Raw genomic sequence first — 21,576 nt, forward strand, 5'->3', positions numbered from 1 at the left:
TGTTATTCTTCACAGATTAGATTTTAAAAAGTTACGTTTCACAAAATAATGTTTTTACTTCATATAGGCATATTTAATCATCAGTACTAGATGCCGCGTTCACGTACTAGTCGAAACTCGGAAATGTCCAACTTGCTAACTGGTTGAACGCGGCACGTGTATAACTACACCAGTTAGAAAATCGGAAATGTCAAGAGTTTTCTTGTTCTGACTAGTTCGTGAACGCGGTATCCTAGCACATAACGGAAATGGCTTGAGACGTCAACGAAAGTCTTGCTTCTGACGGACATATTTAGCTGTTACTCAACGGAGCAAACGTGTGTTTATATTTTCCATGCTGCTTGATTTGTTATGAATCCGCGAATAGTGTGTACTAGTAAACCGCTACTGACGAACCTTTACAGAATATAGATAATGCTCTCCGATATGCAATTGCGTTAATTTGATTGGGATTTTTTCAGCAAGTAACGTTATCCTGTCAGACAAGCTCGCTAGCTAACGTTAGCTCATTTTAGTACATTATTGGGCTAGCAAGCTACGTTAGTTACAATGAAGATCAAAAGACAAAAGCAAGCCAAAAAAAACATCAATTTCTACAAACACAACTTCAGTTTTAGAGAGCCCTTTCAAATTCTGATCGACGGGACGTTTTGCCAGGCGGCACTGAAGAATAAGATCCAAATCAAAGAACAGATGCCGAAATACCTAATGGGAGAGGTGCAACTTTGTACTACAAAGTGAGTGGGGGTTGCTGTTGTGTTAGTCAATATCACACTGTCATGAGTTTTACCCAATGACTTTTTTTTTTTTTTTTACTATTCAGTTTAAATATGTGTTTTTATGTCATACAGTTGTGCGCTGAAGGAACTTGAATCAATGAAGGACCTCTATGGTGCCAAACTCATCCTGCAGCGGTATCAGGTTAGGAACTGCAAGCATTTCAAGAACCCCGTCTCTGTGTCAGAGTGTCTGCTGTCCATGCTGGAAGGGACTAATCCTCACCACTACTTTGTTGCCACACAGGTATGTGTTATATCTATCTTTATGTACCTGGGTCAATCAATGATCGAGTTTCCCTGCTTAGATGTTGCATGCATCAACCAATGGTTGCGTGCTACCTCAATTGACTGTGCAGTTGGGCACCAGATTGCTATAACACAGGGTTGTGTTCCTCTGCTCAGATGTTGCTGACACATGCCAGATCTTACAACCCTGGATGGGTATCAGCTAACCACATATGTTATAGCAATCTGGTGCCCAATAGCACAAGTGATGACGTGGCAACCAACCATTGGTTGATGCAGGGGAACACGACCATGTGGTTAGCTGCTACGTGAAATACCTATCCAGGCATTGTAAGACCTGCTATGCGCCAGCAACGCTTGAGCAGAGGAACACGGCCAATGTGCTAGACCAGGGTTCCCCAACTTGCGGGCTGAATTTGGCCCCCCAGGTTTTGAGCAAATAATTTAGATTTTTCATTGTTGGACATAAGACTAAACACCAAGTCATTTTAATTTTGAAAATCTGTTCCAACGCATAAGAGAGACTCATGTAAGCAAGGATTTAAATGATTGTTTTAGTCAAATGTTCTATGTTGGGGCTTTTTGCGGTCAATTTGCAGTCTATAAATTATGTAATTATGTTCCATCCCCCGACCAACCGCTCAAGAAAAATCGTCCCGCTGCTGAATCTAGTTGATGATCCTTGTGCTAGGCACTTGTCTTGTCAGCGTCAACAACCAATAGTGCCCCCTATCTAGCTGCATGCATCCAGTTTATACCAGATGCATTGATTCACCTCTTCCTGTCTGATGTTTAAATTTCAGGACAAAGAGGTGACATCAGGCCTGAAGAAGATCCTAGGCGTGCCACTCCTATATATTATCCTCAACACCATAGTGTTGGACAAGCCCAGCCTATGCTCTGTGAACCATGTGCAGGCTGTGGCTCTGAGAGAGATGGTCACCCCAGCCCAGCAGCAGAGCATCAACAGCCTGAAGGAGGTGCAGGGGATTGGGCAGGATGGAGAGCGCCAGGGCAAGAAGCGTAAGAGGAAAATCTCCAACCCCAACCCGCTCAGCTGTCTGAAGAAGAAGAAAAAACAGCCACAGCTGCTTAAGACTGAGGGCAAAAAGAAGAAACGAAGCCGGCAAAGGAAACGCCGCAAGCCAGAGGGAGGGGAGGGTCCATCCCTAAAACCAACCCCAAACCCCTAGTGGTGGGAAGAGACTTATGTTTTGAGGGCAGGATATAACCAATGTCCCCCCCCCCACCACTATTCCCAAAGGTTGAACAACTGAATATAAGAAAGACTGTACATCTTTTTTTTTTTTATACATAGATAATGACCGTTTTATATCTTTACTAAACCAATTTGCTCCTCTGTATTTGCCAGTTTAAAGGTATCCCAATTCAATGTCTGGAGAACATATTTTGAAGAAGCACACAGCCATGATGTCAGCATGCTTCTAAAAATGTATCCTTAAACAGTTCATTCTTGTTTTTTGAACATCAAGGTATTGATCTAAGTCATTATAGTAAGTCCATAGCCATTATACCCAATTCACTCACTCAATGAACCAGCTATGAAAAGGATTCATTGACACAAACTGTTGAAACGGTATTCATTTTATTAGAAAAGTAACACGTTGCTGGGCCTCAGGACTACAGGCATGGCATCATAATACACTTCAGCAACAGTATCTACAAGGTGTCATTTTGGGTTTTATACAAAAAGAATGTACGTTTACCGGCGCAGAGTTTAAAAGGGATGAGCTGAAACATTACATGATATACAATTTCAGAAGCTTGTGGATTTCAAAACAATGCATTTGTAAAGGACAGACTGGTAAAGGATGGTCAGAATGATTATAAATTGTGCTCTGCAGCTATGAACCATAAGATGAGCAATATTGTATTCAAGCTATCGAAGAATGACTGTCACAACACCTAAGCACATAAAGACTTGCCATGATGTTTCCCAGTAGTTATCATTGCATCAAAACTGTCTTAGATTGTTGATATGCCAGAGATTACTTGACATTCAGCTGCATCAAAGAGTTGAATGAAATGTAATTTCCAGACACCCACAGTTGACTTGAAGTGTAGAGATTGTTAAATAGCTTATGTGAAAAATGCAGCCTCAACTAAGTCTCATTCTGGCCAAACCATTAACATAGATAATTGATACAAGTATTTTCATTGTCACAGTATGTGACTTAAAGGGAATTATTGAAGTAATACCATAAAAATGCAATTCAGGAGCAATTACTTGGAATAAAATATATTTTAAACTGGAGCAGGCAATGAGGGTAGACAGTTTATTTATTTTTTAAATCTACATGATTTTAACCTTTAATTAGGCAAGTACGTTAAGAACAAATTCTTCTTTAGAATGACGGCCTACCCTGGGCCAATTGTGTGCCGCCCTATGGGACTCCCAATCGCAGCCGGATGTGATACAGCCTGGATTCGAACCAGGGACTGTAGTGACGCCTCTTGCACTGAGATGCAGTGCCTTAGACCGCTGCGCCACTCAGGAGCCCATTCTCAAATTCCACAATGGAGACCTAAATGTATGCCGATATAAAAAAAATAAATTACAGTCAGGGACTGTAAACGCAGAATTAGGAACAAACCTATTGGAATGCTTGCAGCAACTAAAATACTATTGGTCTTCAAACTAAGATTGGTGGTGGATGCAATTCAGTTGAGTGTTTCAGAAACTTGCTCAATACTACATGGTCCTTTTGGTTAAAGGGTATTCAGTTGAGTGTTTCAGAAACCCTTTAACCAAAAGGAGCATGTATTGAGCAAGTTTCTGAAACACTCAACTGCATCCACCAGCAATCTTAGTTTGAAGACCAATAGTATTTTAGTAACTATTTTTAAATGGGAGAGAAATAGAACCTTGGAATGCAACATGATTGGATTATCACTCTCACATTCTAGCAAAACACAAAGTGCTTTCATTGGATAACAAAAACCCAAAATACACAGAATTACAATAATCCCACCAATCATGTCTTTCAGAGACTTCATCCCCACACTTGACCTTAATGTTTTTTTAATCTCAAGACAAAAGCACATAGGTAAGAGAAGAAAAAAACTGTTTTTGAGTAAAAGCAGCCAGTGTTGAGTCTAGATGAGGTGGAAGCGGGCTCCAGGGGTGGCGATGATGTCGCTGTATGGCTCGGTCTGGTTGAGCTCCACCGCCTGCTGCTTTTTCAGAACCAGGAAACTGTAGAACTTGGCGGCGGCCTGCTTCTTGTTGTTGTTCCTGCACAAATCCAGCAGGCTAATTTGCTGGGCTCCTGTCTTGGCCATCACCCTCTGAAGGGAGGGAGAGAACTGTTAGGTCACAGCTAACATGCTTATTACTACACCGGTCACGTGCGCAGGCGTTGCAAAAATAAATTGACACATGTTTTTCAATCATTGCGAGCGTTTGCGTTGCTAGGTGCTAAAATGGAAGTTGATTCTATTTGTGACGCAGAAAACGCTGCAAGTGCAGCCTTTCCCATCTCCTCATTGGTTTTTTTAGAAGCATATACCCACGTGCCATCTTCTCATTGGTTTTTAGGAACATATACCCACGTGGGTGATTGAAAGATGAACTGAGGTCGGTTGTAGTAATGCACCTTATTATGAAAGTTAGCTGCCAATCGCCATATAAAGTCCAAAGAAGAAAAAGAAGCCTGGAAGGAGGAGAGATGACTAGGAACGATTCATTTGACCGTTTTATGTGTGGATTAATTGTCGGAGGACCTTGTGCATTTCAGGTAAAATAACACCTCAATGTTTATATCCCAGGTCAAATTAGCTAGCAACAGCAAGCTAGCTAAATAGGACAAATTAGCTAGGAACTGCAAGCTAGCTAGCTAAATTGCCATTAATATAATAATGCTTTTCAACCTGTTCCCAAATTAATATAATTGGTTCAGAGTTTGTTTTGATATTTTAACATGCGTGTTGTGATCGCGTTTGGTGTGGGGGGACAAAATCAATTTGCGCACGATGGCGTCCGGTTTCGGCATGGCGTAAGACCCGGTTCTGGTTAGTAATGTAGGGGTTGTTCACTTGGTGGGTCAACGTTTAGTCAAGTTCTCTCGTAAAAGCTCTCCAATGACATACCTGCAGGCCATGGAGCATCTGCTGGGTTCTCTTGTTCCACCTCCTCTCCTCTCGGTCCTGGTCACCGGCCTGACCCTCCTCATCCTGTCATTGAACACACATAACATTAACTCTACATACATACTACACATTAGCCAATGTACAAGCAACACAAGACCGGTAGTAGGCCTACATGTTCCTTTGGAAGCTAAATAAGCCAGAATAGATCAGTGGTCACCAGCCATGGTCCCAAGAAAGCCAGTTTCCAGGCTATTCCTCCAGCCCTATACTAACGCACAAAGTCCCATCAGCTGTTTAGTGCTTGGAACACGAGCTTGCACACCCTGTAGCTCTCCAGGGCTAGGGTTGGCGGTGACCTCTGGAACATCTTCGTGTCTATCTCACCTCATCTGAGCCGTCCACTCCGTCCTTGTCCTTCTTCTCCTCTATCAGGTCGAGCTCGGGAAACTGGCTGAGGTTGGTGCTGTCCTCGGGGGGCAGCAACACTGTCATGTCCAACTGCTGGGACACGCCTGAATGGTTGGTGGCCTGTTCCAGAGTACCCATCTGGATGGAGAGAGGAAGAATGTTTGAGAGAGTGATTGAGTAGGGGCTTGAGTATGGGCAAAAAGGTAAAAGCATGTCAAACTTCTATCAAAAAACACTAATGAGATCTCTCAGTGCATACAATATCAAACCCCCAAAATCCTTGTATGCTTGACAAACTGTCTTTAAAGTTTCCCTAGCCATGGTTAAACAGGGCCTGAGCAAAGAGAGGAGCAACGAGGCATTTACGGGCAAGCCTGGCTCTGTGTCCTGTGCCTTGCGTTTCTGGCCGTGCGTGGAGGAGGGTGGGGGCATGACTGACTCGTCCAGGGTGGTCCTGCTGCCCTCCATGGCTGATGCCTGCAGCACACTGAGCTCCTCCAGGATGGTCTGGTCTGGAGCACACAGAAAGAACATTAAAAACTATACCAAACAAGGGCAATTGAGTACAAGTACATGACTGTTATGGATGAGGTGCTTGTGTCAGATTTGGGTAGAGACCGACGCCCAGTGTACAACTTTGAATGTGTCTACTACTGACGCCAGGACAGCGGAGTCAATCACCACCTTCCGGAGACACCTGAAACCCCACCTCTTTAAGGAATACCTAGGATAGGATAAAGTAATCCTTCTAACCCCCCCTTAAAAGATTTAGATGCACTATTGTAAGTGGTTGTTCCACTGGATATCATAAGGTGAATGCACCAATTTGTAAGTCGCTCTGGATAAGAGCGTCTGCTAAATGACTTAAATGTAAATGTACTTTGAATTTATCCATGTGTCTACTTTGAATAGTAGCCTATATCTTGATATTATATCCATGCTGAGAGTTGGCCCTCTAGCCTATAATGGCATCCAATGTAGAGGGTGGACTGTTGCCATTCAGTAGTGCGTTAACTGAATGGAGTATCTCACCGATGATGTCCCTCTGCATGGCCTCCTCTCTGGGCACCTCAGGGTTCTCCAAGTCCTTCAGGAACTCATCCAGGCTGTCTGCCTCACCCCCCTTCCTCCTCTTCCTCATTTCGTCTGGCACCAGGGGGGTCAGGGTGCGGGTGAACATCTACAGAAAGAAAGGGACAGAGTGAGAGGGGAAGAAAGAGAGGGAGAGAGGATAGAGTCAGTGCTGAAAAAATGAAGAGGCTAGGTGGCAACAACACGCACAAGCCCCTAAAAGTAGTGGCTACATTGGCCTCAAACTAATTGTCGAGAATAGAAATATATCTAGAAAAGCTCTAATGAAAGAGGTTCAGGAACTGACAAGCACAAATCTGGGGCGAAAACAGAAAGCCATTGCCAGGTGCTGGATTGAGAACAATAACACAGTAAACAGCCCTTGTTTGTCTAACTACCAGACCAGTTGCTGGGTTACCTTGAGAAGCCTGCTGTTCCAGAGGGGCTGTGCTGGCAGGGAGAAGAGCTTCTCCACGCCTCCCGTCTCTTTCCACATCATCAGCTTCTTGGTGGGCGGCGCAAGGTCCAGCGTGGTGACGATGTCGGAGTAGTCGCTGAGCTGGGCACGGATGGTCTTGCTGTCCAGCTCCTTCAGGTTGTCCACAATTAGCTTCCTCTTCCTCTTGGCTTTGGTTTCCTTCACTGTGAGTTGTAAAGAGAAAAATAACTTATAAGTGAATAGTGACATTTGGTGGCAGAAGGATCCAGGGTGGAAGGGATGCCTTGATTGACAAGCAGAGCTCAAAGTGTTGAAGATTTCTTGAGTGCTGCTAAACTCAAAGAGCAGTGGTGCTACTAATTGAATATGTTATCGCACAGGCCTACCTGATGCAGTGACAGACATAACAGTACAGGTTTGTTATAATATAACATGAATATCAATATTTATTGAGGTTGTGGGCGGACCTGTGATGTCAATGGGCTCCAGGGCGAAGGCCTCCTCCTCGTTGTGTACCAGCGTGGTCTGCTCTGTCTGGTCCTGCATGGCGGGCAGGGGCTCCGCCGGGCCTGAGTCTGGGCTGTCTGGACCTCCCGCTACACACACACACAGTGTACAAAACATAAGAAACGTAGATGAAGGGGAGGAGACTGTTTATATGAGTGAGTTCATGTTTAAGTTTTACTCAGCACTGTCAACACTTATAAGCCATAAAAAAAGCCACATTCTACCTACAACCAGCACTGTAGCGGTAATGAATGCGTAGGAAAGTGTATTGATAGGCTTGTGTTATTATTAGCGCAGTGGGTCTTTTTTTTTTATATGTACACTACCGTTCAAAAGTTTGGGGTCACTTACAAATGTCCTTGTTTTTGAAAGAAAAGCAATTTTTTTGTATATCTATACACACACACGAACATTTCACTTTCTCTGGTCATAGGAGTAACATCATCAATTTGAGCATGAGGCAGAAATAACGCGGTGCAACTCGAGTTTCGCCATCAGCTGGAAGACGGTGTCCCTTTTCAGTCAGTGTCAGTGGAGGAAAGAGAGTGGAGGGACGCTGAGAGGCGGATCCTGTCTGCTCCCCTCTCCCTCTGCTGAGACAGACCATCTGATGCAGGCTCCATCAGCTCAGTAAAATAAAAAAGCTAATTATAAAAAATGTATGCACACTCAGCTGTGCATCACAAGTAATACAACAACTGATCATATAGCCTATCTCAAATGTTGAATTATAAAAATTATTCTGAGAACAATGCATTGGCAAGACAAGTAAAGACAATATGCAATGATGTTTTGGGCCTATAGCCTACTGCACAAACCTCATTACTACAGTACTGTTTTTAATAGGTTAATGTTGCATAGGCTCACGTTTTTTAAAGTCATGTTAAAAAAAAAATCTGAACAGTAGATCTCAGCTTGCATTTTGACACAGAAAGTTATCTTGACTCAAAAAAGGTTGGTGACCTTTTTGTACCATCTCAAAATCACTGTGAAATATTTTCCATAACCACAAATAGTGTTTTTAGCTGGTGTACAAAACTTAAGTACAGAAAGCATAGAAATAGCGCACATAGAATATATCCACCACTTCTTAGACTTGCTTTCAATGAGAACGACAGCAATAACACACATTTCTATGTCCATTTGATTGGGTCGCCCAAAACGTTACATATTGCAGCTTGAAAATTTAAAGTAACTTTTGGGAACAGCATATGGTAAGTGTTGCATCTCACGTGAGAAGGCATCAAAGTCGTCTTCGTCATCGTGGTCCTGCAGTCTCAGCACGCTCTCGGTGATGACGGGAGGGTCGTCGAAAATGCCACCCCCATCCTCGTTACTGAGGAGCTTGTCAACTAGAGACAGACAGGAGTGGCAATGCTCAGCAGGAGTTAAAACCTTAGCAAACAGGGTTTTTACACTAGATACATTCATTAATGTAAACAATTAATTGGCCACAGTAATGGACAAGGCAAGGGCTGTGTCCCAATTACATCTTCTTCCTCCCACACCTGTGCACACTTCAGGAGGAAGGAGATATTATTGGGACACACACAAGGAGACAAGGAAAGAAAAGCTTTTAACAGAATTTTGGCATATCACAACCCAGGATATCGTTCCTTCTTACCCAGCATGCCTCCCTCGCTCTCAGCCATGGGGTCCTCTCCGAAGTCATCTTTGTACTGGTCGTCGTATTCCAGGTGGTTGGAGTTGTCTGGGATCTGGGCAACCGAGGTCTCTGGGTCTAGGAGCAGGTTAGAGGCTGACGGCCCGTGGATGATGTCCACCTCGAAGGCACTCTCCGCACGCATCATCTCCCGGTCGTCCATTCCAAAGTCAGCTGGAGGGGGAGAACATTGAGTATGTTAGAATGCATTTTTGCAAGTGTACATACAGCAGTAATGAGTGGCGGTGTTTGTCGCACTAGGAAGGGAGGAGATGCAGCCAAGGTTAGTTTGAGGAGTGAGGTGGTGAAAGGATTGGACTAGGAGGCCTGGCTATGTACCGAAGTCATTCTCCTGCAGCAGGCTCAGGTTGCCCACCTCCTCCCTCATGGTGATCTCTTCCACTCGACTCTGGTTCAATGTGAACTGCTTAGTGACGTCAATGTCGCTGCAAAGACAACATAAATCACTAACACTGAACGAAGGAACATCTAATGCACTTGATACAAGCAAATCAATACTCGTAAGAGCATACAGAACATATACATCAATGGCGACAGAGCACTCGTCGATGCTACATGAAAAATCTCAAAAAACACATTTCAACTTGTTGGGCTCTGATGACATGCAGGACTCACTCTAGGTCTGGTAGTGGCTGGTCGAAGTCGTGGAACTCTTCTGGCATGGTGATGGCGTTGTAGGCAGCTTCTCTGTTCTCCTCTGGCAGATCCACCACACCTGAGAGGGCAGGGATGGAGGCAGGGGTCAGGCTAGCACAGACCCACACAATACACAACCATAACATCTTCCTACAATGTCAGTACAGCCTAGCAGCCCAGTGTGCCTCTTACAAGTTTCATATTGGGACTCTTTCAGGAGACCCCAATTTCAGTTCATTCAACAGTATATGAAAATGCCAAAAATCAACAGTAAAATGAAGATTCAAATGAGATGGAGGTTGAGCCAAACTGTAACTCTGAGTCTTGAATGTAAAAAACCCCGAAGAATATGTTGGACCAGTCCAGCCCCGTAGACAATACATTACCTGGTCTGAAGGCCATCTTGATCTTGATGAACGCCTCATTACAGTCAGCCAACAAGTACTTGGCTTTCCTGTTGTAGATCCTCACCACCCCCAGGAGCAGATGACCTGACGTACGCAGGGCCATTTTCACCTGGACAATTAAAGAATAAGAAAGAACACCGTGTTCAGAAATACACACTCCCCCCCCCATGGCGAGATAATTCACTTCAAATCAGCATCTACAACTCTAGTATGCTCATCCTCCATGTCTTGACTAGAGGTCGACCGATTACGATTTTTAACGCCGGTACCGATTATTGGAGGACCAAAAAAAATCTATACCGATTAATCGGACGAGATATATACTGCTCAAAAAAATAAAGGGAACACTTAAACAACACAATGTAACTCCAAGTCAATCACACTTCTGTGAAATCAAACTGTCCACTTAGGAAGCAACACTGATTGACAATAAATTTCACATGCTGTTGTGCAAATGGAATAGACAACAGGTGGAAATTATAGGCAATAAGCAAGACACCCCCAATAAAGGAGTGATTCTGCAGGTGGAGACCACAGACCACTTCTCAGTTCCTATGCTTCCTGGCTGATGTTTTGGTCACTTTTGAATGCTGGCGGTGCTTTCACTCTAGTGGTAGCATGAGACAGAGTCTACAACCCACACAAGTGGCTCAGGTAGTGCAGCTCATCCAGGATGGCACATCAATGCGAGCTGTGGCAAGAAGGTTTGCTGTGTCTGTCAGCGTAGTGTCCAGAGCATGGAGGTGCTACCAGGTGCTACAGCCCTCCATGTGCTCACCAGAGGTAGCCTGACTGCCATTAGGTACCGAGATGAGATCCTCAGACCCCTTGTGAGACCATATGCTGGTGCGGTTGGCCCTGGGTTCCTCCTAATGCAAGACAATGCTAGACCTCATGTGGCTGGAGTGTGTTCGCAGTTCCTGCAAGTGGAAGGCATTGATGCTATGGACTGGCCCGCCCGTTCCCCAGACCTGAATCCAATTGAGCACATCTGGGACATCATGTCTTGCTCCATCCACCAACGCCACGTTGCACAACAGACTGTCCAGGAGTTGGCGGATGCTTTAGTCCAGGTCTGGGAGGAGATCCCTCAGGAGACCATCCGCCACCTCATCAGGAGCATGCCCAGGCGTTGTAGGGAGGTCATACAGGCACGTGGAGGCCACACACACTACTGAGTCTCATTTTGACTTGTTTTAAGGACATTACATCAAAGTTGGATCAGCCTGTAGAGTGGTTTTCCACTTTAATTTTGAGTGTGACTCCAAATCCAGACCTCCATGGGTTGATGAATTGGATTTCCATTGATTATTTTTGTGTGATTTTGTTGTCAGCACATTTAACCATGTAAAGAAAAAAGTATTTAATAAGATTATTTCTTTCATTCAGATCTAGGATGTGTTGTTTAAGTGTTCCCTTTATTTTTTTGAGCAGTATAGATATAGATATATATATATATCTATATATATATATCTATAGAGATAGATAGATAGATAGATAGAATAATGACAATCACAACAATACTGAATGAACACTTATTTTAACTTAATATAATACATCAATAAAATCTATTTAGTCTCAAATAAATAATGAAACATGTTCAATTTGGTTTAAATAATGCAAAAACAAAGTGTTGGAGAAGAAAGTAACAGCTTTCTTACATGGCACATATTGCACTAACGTTTAGGTTCCTTGCTCAGAACATTTGAAAGCTGGTGGGTCCTTTTAACATGAGTCTTCAATATTCCCAGTTAAGAAGTTTTAGGTTGTACTTATTATAGGACTATTTCTCTCTATACCATTTGTATTTCATATACCTTTGACTATTGGATGTTCTAATAGGTACTTTAGTATTGCCAGCCTAATCTCAGGAGTTGATAGGCTTGAAGTCATAAACAAACTTGAAGCATTGCGAAGAGCTGCTGGCAAACGCAGTAAAGTGCTGTTTGAATGAATGCTTTCGAGCCTGCAGCTGCCTACCACCGCTCAGTCAGACTGCTCTATCAAATCATAGACTTAATTATAATAACACACAGAAATTCGAGCCTTAGGTCAGTAATATGGTCAAATCCGGAAACTATCATTTCGAAAACAAAACGTTTATTCTTTCAGTGAAATACGGAACCGTTCAGTATTTTATCTAACGGGTGGCATCCATAAGTCTAAATATTGCTGTTACATTGCACAACCTTCAATGTTATGTCATAATTATGGAAAATTCCGGCAAATTAGTTCCAGGTGGCCCAAACTATTGCATATACCCTGACTCTGCGTGCAATGAACGCAAGTGAAGTGACACAATTTCCCTAGTTTAATATTGCCTGCTAGCATGAATTTCTTTTAACTAAATATGCAGGTTTAAAAATATATACTTCTGTGTATTGATTTTAAGAAAAGCATTGATGTTTATGGTTAGGTACATTCCTGCAACAATTGTATTTTTTTCGCAAATGCGCTTTTGTTAAATCATCCCGTTTGGCAAAGTTGGCTGTCTTTGTCAAGAAGAAATGGTCTTCACACAGTTCGCAACGAGCCAGGCGGACAAAACTGCTGCATATATCCCTGACTCTGTTGCACAGAACGCAAGAGAAGTGATACAATTTCCCCAGTTAAAAGAAATTCATGTTAGCAGGCAATATTAACTAAATATGCAGGTTTAAAAATATATACTTGTGTATCGATTTTAAGAAAGGCGTTGATGTTTATGGTTAGGTACACATTGGTGCAACGACAGGGCTTTTTTCGCGAATGTGATTGTTAAATCACCTGTTTGGCAAAGTAGGCTGTGATTCAATGATATATTAACAGGCACCGCATCGATTATATGCAACGCAGGACAAGCTAGATAAACTAGTAATATCATCAACCATGTGTAGTTAACTTGTGATTATGTTAAGATTGATTGTTTTTTATAAGATACGTTTAATGCTAGCTAGCACCTTACCTTGGCTCCTTGCTGCACTCGCATAACAGGTAGTCAGCCTGCCACGCAGTCTCCTCGTGGAGTGCAATGTAATCGGCCATGATCGGTGTCCAAAAATGCTGATTACCGATTGTTATGAAAACTTGAAATCGGCCCTAATTAAATCGGCCATTCCGATTAATCGGTCAACCTCTAGTCTTGACCCACAGCCAGTGAGTTGAAAATTGACCCTCTTCTACTGGTCTACACAACACTAGTCTGTCAAAGTACCCTTACAGCAGCATTACTTCAATGGAGACTAGACACATGATTGAAACACATAATAGAAGCACTGTAGTAATGATCGCTTGTTTACCTTGGGGCAGATGATGCTCTCCACACTGCTCTCCAGGTTGCATTCAAACACATGAGCCTTGGTGAGCTTCTTATCCCAGTGGGCCGCTAGCCAGATCTTGGCCAGCGGCCCACGTTTGCTGAGGACAAAGTGAGCATAAAACATTGTCCCAGCACCTTCTCACCTAAGGGTGAGGGGGGGGGACACCAACCTGCAGGGACAAAGGTTAGAAAAAACATCCAATCACAAGAAGTGATACACTTTGATGGTCATATTGAATAAGGAAAGATTGGACTTTGAGAAATACATTTTATTTATTTACACTTTGCATTACTCAATTTGACTGTGTTATCAGTCCTCTCTGCTGGCTGACCCAAAAAAAATATGCTAATAAAATAAATGCTAATAAAATGAACAAATAAGAATGATTGAATACTAAGAAATTAAGTTAAGTCATTAAATCAATAACAATTGGGTAATTTTGTGATTTGTTTACTTATCCGAAGAATGTGCCGCTATATCGGTCAAGCTAACTAGTTAGCGACTGAGGCCCAATATGAGCGCTGTCCTGATCTTGACTCTCGGTACTGTTTGTTTTAATCAGACACTCATGATGCACCTGTTTATATATCCTAAATAGGTGCTCCACTGGCGCTATCTCTGGGTCGGCATTATGCCTATTATCTTAACATCTTCCTTTTCATATAGAATTAGCTTGAGCACTTCATACCATTTTAATACCACAGTGAACATAATTGTCCATCTCTTACATTTACATTACATTTACATTTAAGTCATTTCGCAGACGCTCTTATCCAGAGCGACTTACAAATTGGTGCATTCACCTTATGATATCCAGTGGAACAACCACTTTACAATAGTGCATCTAAATCTTTTAAGGGGGGGGGTTAGAAGGATTACTTTATCCTATCCTAGGTATTCCTTAAAGAGGTGGGGTTTCAGGTGTCTCCGGAAGGTGGTGATTGACTCCGCTGTCCTGGCGTCGTGAGGGAGCTTGTTCCACCATTGGGGTGCCAGAGCAGCGAACAGTTTTGACTGGGCTGAGCGGGAACTGTGCTTCCTCAGAGGTAGGGGGGCCAGCAGGCCAGAGGTGGATGAACGCAGTGCCCTTGTTTGGGTGTAGGGCCTGATCAGAGCCTGAAGGTATGGAGGTGCCGTTCCCTTCACAGCTCCGTAGGCAATCACCATGGTCTTGTAGCGGATGCAAGCTTCAACTGGAAGCCAGTGGAGAGAGGGGACACAGTCCCCATACCGCAGGGGCGGTCTTATGTTAGCCCTTGTCCTAGTGTCGAACTGGTAGCATATTGTTTTTATGTGTATGTGAATAACTCACGTCGGAGAGTTTGGTAAAGTTCAAGCATAATCCTTTACTCAGGAATAACATGTTACACAGGTCACAACATCCTAATCAGACACTCATAATGCACCTGTTTATATATCCTAAATAGGTGCCCCACTAGCGCCATCTCTGGGTTGGCATTATGCCCATTATCTTAACACCGTCCATGTGGAGGGGGGCGTAGGTTGGCACAGAGTTGGTTTTCGTAAATTGAACCACATACTGTATTTAAACACATCGGAACATTTATTAACAATGGACAACTAGCTCAGTTGTCAAAAATGATACATAGAAAACTCGATTACCTACTTAAATTAGTTAGGAAGGCAATAGTTTGAATTGTAAAGAAAAATAAGAGATCCGGGACCTCGGCGCGAACCCAACTAGCTAACGGTAGCCAGCTATCTTTTGAGGTTTTGCAGGAAACGCGCACGCCACAGTGATCCAAATTCATTTCGATACATATTGGTACAATATAGCGTTCCAGTTTAATAAACCGATGTGAAGGTACTGTAGCTAAATACCCACAGTATAACAGGTAGGTAGTAAGCGTAATATGCTAACTAATGTTACCGACCAGTGACACTGTGTGCAACGTACAGTAATCAACAACCTCCTGTCATTTCCAAAACAGAGCGCGTATTCTGATATGATTTTGTTGGTTCGTGTCTACAAAATCGAAATCTAACTTGCAAAATGTTTCCTTAATTCCAGTACAGTACATGAAAGTATATTTAAAATGTAAACAACTCACCAATTACACTCCAATTGTAGTTTTTTTTGGCGGCCGTAGTTTACTTTTTTCCACTCCTCCCACTAAAAACAAACATAATGGCGCTGACTTTTTAGTTTCTTCCGCCCGCCCAAAGATTATTTTCAAATCCACAGGATGTTTACAAAGACCATCAGCGGTTTCTACTAATTACCGCCACGAAGTCAAAATTGTATATCTGGTAAAAATGTATGAAAACAAAAATGGGCTTTTAGGTCTTAATATGTGGTTAGGTTTAAAATTACATTTTAATCAGATACATTTTTGAAATAGGCGGGGTTTATGACTTTGTGGCTGTGGTTACTAGTACTGACTAAAGTAAGCGGGTGGGGTCAAGCAACAGCGAATATTTTTTTAGAACTAAACCAAGATCAAACAAACCCTGTCGTTTCCAACGTGAACAAATGTCGCATGGTAGGCAGAGCCAAACACGAGCTAACGAGATCCCATTTGCCTGTTCTAAGCATACATCTGCATATTTCCATTAGGGAACGCCTACTCTGAAACGTGCAATAGCAAAATTCGCCTTTGAAGTCCTTCTAAACAACGCGATATTTAAAAACTTTGGCAAAGAATTAAGTCTACAAAACTTAGTCCACTCTGTTCAAAACATATTCTAGTTTTGGGAACAGAAAACCGTATTGAGATAAAATGTTTAATCGATGAGAACATTTGCAGAATGTCAGCCAAAGTCCATCTCCTGGCCACTGGACTTCCTCTCACTACCATATTTGATAGGTAGTGGAAACTCCAAGCAGTTGCTTCACATGTATACATCCGGTGAAATATCTGTTTCATTGGTCTATCTGTGGCCAGTGGCGATTTTAGCATGTATATCTTGGTGGGGCAAACTGAAAATATTAGTTTTATTTAGATGCATGCCAGCAAAGCCACTGAACAATACATTAATTGCACTACAACGGTGACCAAATGTTAGGCCCTACATAAAGCTGTTCGAACAGCAGAGCTTTCTTTTCAGCACCTTGGAGTGAATCCTTACCACTGCTACACCTGGCTATCAGCAGAGCAAGACAGCAAGCTAGGACGGATGTAGTCAATATAACTATACTGCTCAAAAAAAATAAAGGGAACACTTAAACAACACATTCTAGATCTGAATGAAAGAAATAATCTTATTAAAAACTTTTTTCTTTACATAGTTGAATGTGCTGACAACAAAACCATAGCATCAATGCCTTCCTCTTGCAGGAACTGCTGACACACTCCAGCCACATAAGGTCTAGCTTTGTCTTGCATTAGGAGGAACCCAGGGCCAACCGCACCAGCATATGGTCTCACAAGGGGTCTGAGGGTCTCATCTCTGTACCTAATGGCAGTCAGGCTACCTCTGGCGAGCACATGGAGGGCTGTGCGGCACCCCAAAGAAATGCCACCCCACACCATGACTGACCCACCACCAAACCGGTCATGCTGGAGGATGTTGCAGGCAGCAGAACGTTCTCCACGGCGTCTCCAGACGCTGTCACGTCTGTCACGTGCTCAGTGTGAACCTGCTTTCATCTGTGAAGAGCACAGGGCGCCAGTGGCGAATTTGCCAATCTTGGTGTTCTCTGGCAAATGCCAAACGTCCTGCACGGTGTTGGGCTGTAAGCACAACCCCCACCTGTGGACGTCGGGCCCTCATACCACCCTCATGGAGTCTGTTTCTGACCGTTTGAGCAGACACATGCACATTTGTGGCCTGCTGGAGGTCATTTTGCAGGGCTCTGGCAGTGCTACTCCTGCTCCTCCTTGCACAAAGGCGGAGGTAGCGGTCCTGCTGCTGGGTTGTTGCCCCCCTACGGCCTCCTCCACGTCTCCTGATGTACTGGCCTGTCTCCTGGTAGCGCCTCCATGCTCTGGACACTACGCTGACAGACACAGCAAACCTTCTTGCCACAGCTCGCATTGATGTGCCATCCTGGATGAGCTGCACTACCTGAGCCACTTGTGTGGGTTGTAGACTCCGTCTCATGCTACCACTTGAGTGAAAGCACCGCCATCATTCAAAAGTGACCAAAACATCAGCCAGGAAGCATAGGAACTGAGAAGTGGTCTGTGGTCCCCACCTGCAGAACCACTCCTTTATTGGGGGTGTCTTGTTAATTGCCTATAATTTCCACCTGCTGTCTATTCCATTTGCACAACAGCATGTGAAATGTATTGTCAATCAGTGTTGCTTCCTAAGTGGACAGTTTGATTTCACAGAAGTGTGCTTGACTTGGAGTTACATTGTGTTGTTTAAGTGTTCCCTTTATTTTTTTGAGCAGTGTATTTGTTCAGCACTTTTGAAATGTACAGCGACACAATTCAGAACATGGGCCTTTCTTACAGTATTCTCCCTGTACACCAAGTCAGAAGTGAAGGATAAATAAAGGGAGCATATTTTTGTTTAACCTTTATTTAATTAGGCAAGTCAGTTAAGAACAATTTCTTATTTACAATGATGGCCTACCCCATCCAAACCCTAACGACACTGGGCCAATTGTACGCCACCCTATGGGACTCAGAATCACAGCCAGTTGTGATACAGCCTGGAATTGAACAAGGGTCTGTAGTGGCACCTCTAGCACTGAGATGCAGTGTCTTAGACCGCTGCGCCAATCAGGAGCCCAAATATATAAGCAGACAATGAAAGCTCGTTACAATATGAGCCTGTGTAGGGATGTGATTTGAATGTGACTGGAGGAGTGGGATGGTTGATTGATTTATTTTTGTAATATCTCGGATTGACCCACCTTCCTGCAATGGAATATATTATTTTTGTTTTGTTTCAATACCCCGTACAGTAGGTGGTGGCAATACACCAATAGGTGTAGTCTGCCTTAAAACTTTAAAGAAGAAGAAGAAGAAGAAGAAGAAGAAGAAAGAGCGAGCACGAGACAGAGCAATGACATAGTACACATACTCAAATCAAATTGGTCACATACAGATGGTTAGCAGATGTCATTGCGAGTGAAGCGAAACGCTTGTGCTTCTAGTTCCGACAGGGCAGCAATATCTAACAAGTAACCTAACAATTCCAAAACAACTACCTAACACACACAAATCTAAGTAAAGGAATGGAATAAGAATATATACATATAAACATATGGATGAGCAATGACCGAGCGGCATAGGCAAGATTCAATAGATTGTATAAAATACAGTATATACATATTAGATGAGTAATGCAAGATATGTAAACATTATTAAAGTGGCATTATTAAAGTGACTAGTGATCCATTTCTTAAAGTGGCCAATGATTTCAAGTCTGTATGTAGGCAGCAGGCTCACTGAGTTAGTGATGGCTGTTTTACAGTCTGATGGCCTTGAGATAGAAGCAATTTTTCTGTCTCGGTCCCAGCTTTGATGCATCTGTACTGACCTCGCCTTCTGGATGGTAGCCGGGTGAACAGGCAGTGGCTTGGGTGATTGTTGTCCTTGATGATCTTTTTGGCCTTCCTGTGACATCGGGTGCTGTAGGTGTCCTGGAGGACAGGTAGTTTGCCCCCGGTGGTGCGTTGTGCAGACCACACCACCCTCGAGAGAGCCCTGCAGTTATGGAAAATGCAGTTGCCGTACCAGGCAGTGATGCAGCCCGACAGGATGCTCTCAATTGTGCATCTGTAAAAGTTTGTGAGGGTTTTAGGTGGCTACTTTGAAAAATATTAAATATATTTTGATTTGTTTAACACTCTTTTGGTTTCTACATTACTATTTCATAGTTTTGATGTCTTCTCTATTATTCTACAATGTAGAAAATAGCTACAAAAATAAGAAAAACCCTTCAATGTGTAGGTGTGTCCAAACTTTTGACTGGAACCGTATATACATTTTTAAGAGAAATGCCATGGCGACCGTGGTACAATTTAGTAGTAGCCCAAAAACCCGACACCGGCCAATACATTTTTACCGGCGACATCGTTTTCAAAGTAGTCCAATTTGGTGAGAAAACTGCGAACTAGTCATCCCTGAAGAGGTGGAAGTCTGCCTCTTCTTCGGTGGAGGTTAACCCTATCTGTTCCTAACCCAGGCGAACAGCCTGATAGGACTGGACACTACCACTCAACACACGCTGTAATTCTTCTGAAGTCAAATCTCATACCCCCAAGTACTTCTCTGCAGCTGCCACCACAAAATCAATTTTCTGTGACTGATGTTCCATCTCTGTGGTACAGTTGACAACCATTGCTATGAATCCTAAGAAGCCAAGCTTACGGAAGCATGTATTATTCATTGGCCTATCCTAGTGCTCTTGCACAGATCTACTACTCACAGGGATCCTCTCAGAATCCCTCACCTTTGATCCACCCTACTCTACTTTCTTCACTACCTCAGCATACGACACCTTCGACACTACTCTGACCTGGCCACCTCAACCTGCCTCACGCACCGGACACTTCCGATCCCCAGCAACATGAGCACCCCTACAGCTGACACACACAACTTTTCCCACCAAAACTAGGAGGTGGAAGTAGGGCAGCGGCAGCTATTTAAGGGGGTCAGCCGCAGCATCAGCACTATAATGTACACGGGACTAATCTGAAATCCTTCTCGGAATGTATCCTGCTCGGAATGCCATGTATCCTTCTCGGAATGCCATGTTAGAGTGATCCAAAATAGTGCTACATAATGGTAGCACATTTTGGACACAGTCTCAGTGGTCCTTCACCCCTGAAGACTCCGATAATACTTGTATTTCTTTTTTGACCAAAATTTTAAAGAGATTCTCGGTACTTTGTTATACTTTTTAGAAAGTATCACTCACAAGCCAAAAGTGCCCGCCTGAAAATTACATACTACATACATCACATAGCCACAGATACATCTTTGCACGTTCTTGGCATTCTCTCAACCAGCTTCACCTGGAATGCTTTTCCAACAGTGCTGAAGGAGTTCCCACATTTGCTGAGCATTTACTGCTTTTCCTTCACTCTGTGGTCCAACACATCTCAAACCATCTCAATTAGGTTGATGTCAGGTGATTGTGGAGGACAGGTCATCTGATGCAGCACTCCATTTAATTTTTGAACTAGGCAAGTCAGTTAAGAACAAATTCTTATTTTCAATGACAGCCTAGGAACAATGGGTTAACTGCCTTGTTTAGGGGCAGAACAACAGATTTTTACCTTGTCAGCTCAGGGATTCGATCTTGCAAACTTTCGGTTACTAGTCCAACGCTCTAACCACTAGGCTACCTGCCCGCCCCATCACTCTCCTTCTTGGTCAAATAGTCCTTACACAGCCTGGAGGTGTGTTGGGTCATTGTCCTGTTGAAAGCGCAAACCAGATGGGATGGCGTATCGCTGCAGAATGCTGTGGTAGCCATGCTGGTTAAGTGTGCCTTGAATTCTAAATAAATCACTGACAATGTCACCAGCAAAGCACCCCCAAACCATCACACCTCCTCCATGCTTCACGGTGGGAACCACACATGCAGAGATCATCCGTTCAACTACTCTGCGTCTCACAAAGACACGACGGTTGGAACCGATAATCTCATCAGACCAAAGGACAGATTTCCACCGGTCTTATGTCCATTGCTCGTGTTTCTTAGCCCAAACAAGTCTCTTCTTCTTATTGGTGTCCTTTAGTAGTGGTTTCTTTGCAGCAATTTGAACACGAAGGCCTAATTTATGTAGTCTCCTCTGAACAGTTGATGTTAAGATGTGTCTGTTAATTGAACTCTGTGAAGCATTTATTTGGGCAGCTATTTCTGAGGCTGGTAACTCTAATGAACTTATCCTCTGCAGGAGAGGTAACTCTGGGTCTTCCTTTCCTGTGGCGGTCCTCATGAGAGCCAGTTTCATCATAGCGCTTGATGGTTTTTGCAACTGCACTTGAAGAAACTTTCAAAGTTCTTGACATTTTCTGTATTGACTGACCTTCATGTCTTAATATGAATGATGGACTGTCGT

At 43.3% G+C, this 21,576-nt stretch overlaps 2 protein-coding genes across 2 annotated transcripts; one reads left to right on the forward strand and one right to left on the reverse strand.

Annotated features, from left to right (window-relative positions):
• The first annotated feature begins 269 nt into the window (after positions 1-269).
• Positions 270-2,981, forward strand: LOC106588510 (rRNA-processing protein UTP23 homolog). The gene is made up of 3 exons (XM_014177615.2): positions 270-737; positions 852-1,023; positions 1,829-2,981. Exons 1-3 carry the CDS (start codon positions 550-552, stop codon positions 2,216-2,218), a joined length of 750 nt encoding a protein of 249 aa, XP_014033090.1. The 5' UTR covers positions 270-549; the 3' UTR covers positions 2,219-2,981.
• Positions 2,613-15,952, reverse strand: LOC106588509 (double-strand-break repair protein rad21 homolog A). The gene is made up of 14 exons (XM_014177614.2): positions 15,659-15,952; positions 13,566-13,755; positions 10,267-10,396; positions 9,860-9,959; positions 9,563-9,669; positions 9,185-9,397; positions 8,793-8,912; positions 7,521-7,649; positions 7,033-7,256; positions 6,576-6,723; positions 5,910-6,055; positions 5,520-5,681; positions 5,136-5,219; positions 2,613-4,334 (listed from the first exon to the last, which is right to left on the reverse strand). Exons 2-14 carry the CDS (start codon positions 13,707-13,709, stop codon positions 4,143-4,145), a joined length of 1,899 nt encoding a protein of 632 aa, XP_014033089.1. The 5' UTR covers positions 13,710-13,755; positions 15,659-15,952; the 3' UTR covers positions 2,613-4,142.
• Positions 15,953-21,576: the final 5,624 nt, after the last annotated feature.

The sequence above is a fragment of the Salmo salar genome, chromosome ssa27 (assembly GCF_905237065.1).
Source record: "Salmo salar chromosome ssa27, Ssal_v3.1, whole genome shotgun sequence".
NCBI lineage: Eukaryota > Metazoa > Chordata > Actinopteri > Salmoniformes > Salmonidae > Salmo > Salmo salar.